General features: G+C 37.5%; 2 protein-coding genes across 2 annotated transcripts; one reads left to right on the top strand and one right to left on the bottom strand.

Moving 5' to 3' along the window:
- Window positions 1-308: 308 nt before the first annotated feature.
- LOC129778589 (protein yippee) lies at window positions 309-1,161 on the top strand. The gene is made up of 2 exons (XM_055785581.1): window positions 309-731; window positions 816-1,161. Exons 1-2 carry the CDS (start codon window positions 454-456, stop codon window positions 883-885), a joined length of 348 nt encoding a protein of 115 aa, XP_055641556.1. The 5' UTR covers window positions 309-453; the 3' UTR covers window positions 886-1,161.
- LOC129778598 (mitochondrial import inner membrane translocase subunit Tim9) lies at window positions 1,097-1,671 on the bottom strand. The gene is made up of 2 exons (XM_055785592.1): window positions 1,494-1,671; window positions 1,097-1,424 (listed from the first exon to the last, which is right to left on the bottom strand). Exons 1-2 carry the CDS (start codon window positions 1,542-1,544, stop codon window positions 1,197-1,199), a joined length of 279 nt encoding a protein of 92 aa, XP_055641567.1. The 5' UTR covers window positions 1,545-1,671; the 3' UTR covers window positions 1,097-1,196.
- Between the last annotated feature and the right edge of the window lie 4,494 nt (window positions 1,672-6,165).

Genomic DNA, 6,165 nt, shown 5'->3' with positions numbered 1-6,165 from the left:
AATTGTTATTTTTTTTCAAATGTATTCAAAGACTCGTGTCAATGAAGCGCCACACAGTCTGATAAGTAAATTGATCTATTTACGTGTGCTTTGCTCTTCTCTCACAAATACTATTACCCCATTTTTACTCGTGGGTTTACCTATACTACTACAATGGCTAGCTTCCACCTTCACCTTAATGTACGCTGGGATTCCTCTCTGTTAATCTAGTACTGCACTCTTTACAACCCCATTTTTCTATGGCAACATCGCGTTCGATTTTGTAAACATTATTTTCTATTGCTGTGTGAGTGTGTCATCGAACAAATATTTTCCACATCACAGCTGGTCATTATCCATCAAATCTAGGCAGACCAAAACAAAGAAAAGTTCGTCGCAGTAATCTTCCGAGTGAAATAATTCGAAATTTGGCTATTTTTCTCATCCGAATCGTACGCAAAATTACCCCGAACAATGGGTAAAATATTCCTCGACCATATCGGCGGTCCAAAGTTGTTTTCGTGCGCCGCCTGCGAAACCAATCTGACCAACAAACGGGAGCTCATCAGCACCCGCTTCACGGGAGCCACTGGGAGGGCGTATCTGTTCAAACGTGTCGTCAACCTGACCTTCTCGCAGGTGCAGGATCGGGTAATGCTGACCGGACGGCACATGGTGCGGGATGTGATGTGCAAGAACTGCAAGGCAAAGCTCGGATGGATGTACGAGTTCGCTACGGAGGAGTCTCAGAAGTAAGTGGTGTTCCGAATGCTGCGCCTTGCGCTGCAAGATTTTCCAATTATATTCTTTCTTTTTGTCACTTGGTCTTTCCAAAGGTACAAGGAAGGTCGCGTGATTCTGGAACACGCTCTAATTACGGAGTCGGATGGTTTCGCGGAGGCATGACCCTTCCTGTTCGATCCGATTGAATTCTAGACAGTGGAATGAAAATCGGACAACACAATAATCACTTTGATCTTCAACAAAATCATTTAATAATATTGATAATAATTATAACATCCGGTATAAGGAATATATTTCATCGTGAAATGATAAATAATTAAGTGTTAGAATAAGCGATCCCACGGTAATATTTCGGCTATCAATGCGCTGTATCTTATTCATAGTATAAGGAATTCAATTTTATTGCGAAAATAAGAATAGATTTAACATTAAACGAAACATTCCGTCTTCGCGCTACTATTTTACGAAGGAAATTACTTCCCACTGAGCTTCTGCATCGCAGCTATGGCATTTTCGTTCGCCAGCATCTGGAACTCCTGGAAGCGCTGGGAAATCCGCTGGTTCATTTTGAGGAACTTCTCCATACAATTGAGTGAGCATTTGTCTTCCTTGTCGGAAATGGTACGACCAGTAAATTCATTCACACAGTCGCTAAAGCATAGCTCTGACAGTTTGTTGTATGATAAGAGAAAATCGGAGAACTATTTAGGGGCGACAAATTTGTTGAGGTTAAGAAATTGTATGAGGGTTTTAATTACGCCGAAACTCACCGATTTTATTTGATCCTTGTCCAGCTGATCTATGGTTACTTGCGTGCTCATGGTGGGTTACTTTCGGTGGACTGCAGCGGTGGTTTTATTACAACTTTGTGTAATCTTTGAAGCGAATATTATTCGTCGATGATAATATATCTGTGTTTGACTTTTTGAAGGTGTTACGTCACGACCAGTGTTGCTGATTTGAAATCTTATTCTCGTGGTAGAAAATATATATCGTGGTAATCTTTTCTATTTGTCAAGGGACTTAACCCAAAGGTCATTCGTTCCTGTAAGGGGCTGTCCACATACCACGTGGACAGAAAAGGCACGGTTTTAGACTCCACCCTCATGGACATTTTCATACCCCTACCCCCCTTTGTCCACGAGGACATTTTTCCTTTTTAAATGAAAATAATTAGGGAATTAACTGATTTGCGCCTAAACTCCATTGTAATTCCATTTAAGTTGTTTTTATTTCAAATTTTACTATCTGTACCCTGTACCTGCTTTGTTGTGGCCCATTGTTCTTGTATGGTAGAGGAATGAGGAGCATAACAAAGCACATCCTTCATATGAGTTTAATTTTGAAATACTTGTGAGTATACAATAATTTTTGTTTTTCCTTTATCAGCGAAGACAAAAAAGCTACCTGGTTTGCAATGGCTATCTGTACAATGGCAGAAAGTAAGTGTTTCTTCTACGATCCATATAACTTCATAAGTAAATTTTATCATATTCTTTCAATTACTATCAACCGAATTTCCTACTTAAAAATTGCTTATTCTTGCTAGCGTACATTGGGCCCTATTATAGAAATCGAATCGAGGATTCGATACAATCACTATCACTATCACACCGAGTAAAATCTGGAATTATAGAAATCGAGGAATACTGCCCGATTCGTTAGCAAGCTCGAATGTCAGCGGTTGTGATGAAATATTTTGAAACAAGCTTGAAATGTTTCAAGAAGCACTATAGAAAGGATTCCAAATCTTTTTTTGAGGCATCTGCTATGAAAATGTCTTTCCAAAAGTTTTAATATGGTTATGTTTTGGAGAAAACTGATATTTCCTCTACGAATGAAGCTTAATAGGCGTAATGCATGCATGGATGTGTAATAAAAACGATATCATGGAACAATTTGCTTTACAAAAAATATAATTATTAGAAAATGAATCTTTTCATTTATTTTCACAACTGCAATCTATGGAATTCCGTAAGGAGTCCCACATAAATTCTACTTTTTTAAGGAAAACATTTTTTTTTTATGTAATTCTCTTTTAACGTCGATTTCTTGTTGTAGCTGTGTCAATAGCTTTATTGTTTGGGCCGCCACCATTGTTTGGGTTTTCTTTACCTTTCACCTCAAGTCAATCCAAATCTGTAATTTAAAAAAATCACTATTGTTTTGCAAGACATTTCAGCTTTAGCATATGGTATAGAAAGTTTGGTATAGTATAGCAATAAAAATGAAAATTGCTGACAAAAGTAACACGTACTAACATACGCTAGCAGGAATAAGACATTTTTAGGTAGGAAATTCGGTTGATAGTAATTCAAACAATATGATAAAATTTACTTATGAATTTATATGTATCATAGAAGAAACACGCACTTTCTGGCATTCTGAACCAAGACGCATTGATGGTCTCAGCGCATTAAGCTCCTCACTGAATTCCTCCCAGGTTTCCTTAACCGGGATTCTATTTGAACTGCCTCCACAAATACCTCGAGCAATGTTTACATTCGCTTTCATTGGTTCAACGAGTCGCTCAAACAGATGGTGATTTGTCTGTCCACTCGTTCTCAGCCACTGAAATATGCACTGGAAGTAAGTTCTGCATTGTAAATTATAACATGATTAATATGAATAATGTTGGATTGAACACTTACCTTGAATAGACTATTCTGACAGCACCGTAAAACAAATACTGATCAAAACAAACGAACGTGTGTTGAAAATTGCAGAAATCGAGGTGATAAGAATTTTGCTCGTTAGCTCTGTTTTACTATTATAGAAATCGAGCAATTCGATAGCATCGAGCGAGTGATAGCTATCGATGCAAGTGTCAGAATTTTTCGAGTTGTTTGGTTCGCTTGTTGCATATCTTCAGAGAATTATTCTGTTTTGGTTTGCGTCCCTGATATTTCCCTTTGGGAAACATTTCAGAAACGCTTAGATATATGCAATTTTCAACACAAGTTCGTTTGTTTTGATCAGTATTTGTTTTACGGTGCTGCCAGAATAGGCTATACAAGGTAAGTGTACAATCCAGCATTATTTATATAAATCATGTTACAATTTATAATGCAGAACCTACTTCCAGCGTATATTTCAGTGGTTGAAAACGAATGGACAGACAAATCACCAGCAGTTTGAACGACTCGTTGAACCAATAGAAGCGAGTGTAAACATTGCTCGAGGTTTTTGTGGAGGCAGTTCAAATAGAATGGGAGAAGTGGGAGAAATTCAGTGAGGAGCTTAATGCACTGAGACCATCAATGCGTGTTGGTTCAGAATCGCAGAAAGTAAGTGTTTCTTCTACGGTACATATAACTTCATAAGTAAATTTTATCATATTCATTGAATTACTATCAACCGAATTTCCTACCTAAAAAATGATTATTCCTGCTAGCGTACATTATTACGGGCTACTTCTGTCAGAAATTTTCTTTTTTATTGCTATACTATACCAAACTTTCTATACCATATGCTAAAGCTGAAATGTCTTGCAATACAATAATGATTTTTTTTTGACGTGGGACTACGTCTAACCAGAGTATATGGGGGTAAAATGAAAACCTAAACATAGAACATGCAAGTAAAAATGAAAGATTCCGAATGCTCGTAACTCGATCATTTCTTATTGGATCGGAAGGATGTTTGCATCAGTTGATACGGAATATTTCTACGCTTCTATCGCAATTAATAAAATGTTTTTTTTATTAGATAATCAACTGAATAACTGTCAAATGTTAAGCGCTATCTAAACGCCCTAACTAGCTCGTTTTGATTGGCCTGATTTACGGTTTCCCCAACACAGCCATCAAAACCAAGCAGCCTTGGGGAAATCGGCATTGCAAACACATGAAAGTATGGGGACTTTCGCTCGCACTGAAATGTGTTCCCTAACACAGACTTCAAAACCAAGCAGCGCTAGAGAAATCGGCATTGCAAATACATGAAAGTCGGAGGTATTTTTGTTCCGACTGAAATGTGTTTCCTCTGTGTTAGGGATCAAATCCATGGAGCGTGGGGAAATTGGCATTGTAAATACATGCAAGTCGGGGGCATTTTTGTTCCGACTGAAATATATTTCCCCAAATTCAGAACCAAGGTGTCTGAGGAAATTGGCATTGCAAATTAATGCAGCTCAGGGGTATTTTTGTTCCGACTGAAATGTGTTTACCTAATAAAGACTTCTAAACCAAGGTGTCTGGGAAAATCGGCATTGCAAATACATGCAAATCGGGAGTATTTTTGTTCTGACTGAAATGTTTGCCTAACACATACATCAAAACCAAGATGTCATCATACCAAACGTAATAGACTGTCATTAAATTTACTTGTAACGAAGAACATAATCTATTGCATGAATTGACCTCACATGGCATTGTACAATCTTTTTACTCACAAAGCAAATATATTGAATTCAATTGAATCCGGAAATTGTTTCATTCAATCAAAATTTGAATCAATAAAAACAAATGATTGCTAAGCTAAGGAAGTCCCACGTCAACCTTGCGGTTATATCATAGATATAACCCACCCATTTTTTAAATTACAGATTTGGATTGACATGATGTGAAGGGTAAAGGAAACACTAGCACACAATAAGAATTTAGGGTCACAGGTGGTGGCCCAATACAATAAAGCTATTGACGCCGCTACAAGAAATCGACGCTAAAAGAGAATTATATGCAAAAAAATTGTTTTGCTAAAAAAGTGGAATTCATGCTTGACTCCTTACGGAATTCCAAAGATTGCAGTTGTGAGAATACATGAAAAAGTTCATTTTCTAATAACTGTATCTTTTTGTAAAGCAAATTGTTCCATGATGTCGTTTTTCATACACATCCATGTATGCATTATGCTTACTAAGCTTCATTCGTTAAGGGAATATCAGTTTTCGCCAAAACATAACCATATTAGCACTTTTGGAAATATAGATATTTATAATTTTCATAACAGATGTCTCAAAAAAAGATTTGGCTTCCTTTCTATCCCAGATTCAAATATTTTCGAGTGGTTATAAACACCATGTCGACCGAGCGACGGAAAAAGCTACAAAAGTGCTAGATTCTAACCCCGCCTTGCCCCCCGCAGGCTGCTCTGCCTATAGTTCTAGCTATAATCGTACGCGATTACATGTCCGAGGGAAACGGCATCACTGCTTTTTCTCTTTCTTTATGATCTGTCAGCAAACGGACGGGAGCATCAAAGTTCTAAACAAACAGTCTCAAATATCAGCTCGTTGTTGTGTACTGTAATTCCATCCAAAATACTTCTCGGTACGGTAAAAATGAGCATGGATTTTGTTTTTCGGAGACGAGCAAATAAAAAAAAGTCACAGGCGGGTTGTGTCCGAGACACGACCGCATAGTTGACGTAGGATTCCGTTAGGCTATATGTTGATTTTAGATATGTTTGATGAATTCCATCGTTGAACACTTCGATAATGAT

The sequence above is a fragment of the Toxorhynchites rutilus genome, chromosome 1, assembly GCF_029784135.1.
Source record: "Toxorhynchites rutilus septentrionalis strain SRP chromosome 1, ASM2978413v1, whole genome shotgun sequence".
NCBI classification, from domain to species: Eukaryota; Metazoa; Arthropoda; class Insecta; order Diptera; family Culicidae; genus Toxorhynchites; species Toxorhynchites rutilus.
Note: the sequence above shows the minus strand (reverse complement) of the source record. Positions and strands in the feature narration are given on the sequence as shown.

What these genes read in the sequence shown, in the direction of transcription:
- LOC129778589 (XM_055785581.1), top strand. Translation starts at nt 454, where the DNA reads ATGGGTAAAATATTCCTCGACCATATCGGCGGTCCAAAGTTGTTTTCG. An exon ending in GCTACGGAGGAGTCTCAGAA is followed by an intron (nt 732 to 815) that starts GTAAGTGGTGTT and finishes GTCTTTCCAAAG; the next exon opens with GTACAAGGAAGGTCGCGTGA.
- LOC129778598 (XM_055785592.1), bottom strand. Translation starts at nt 1,544, where the DNA reads ATGAGCACGCAAGTAACCATAGATCAGCTGGACAAGGATCAAATAAAA. An exon ending in ACAAGGATCAAATAAAATCG is followed by an intron (nt 1,425 to 1,493) that starts GTGAGTTTCGGC and finishes GCCCCTAAATAG; the next exon opens with TTCTCCGATTTTCTCTTATC.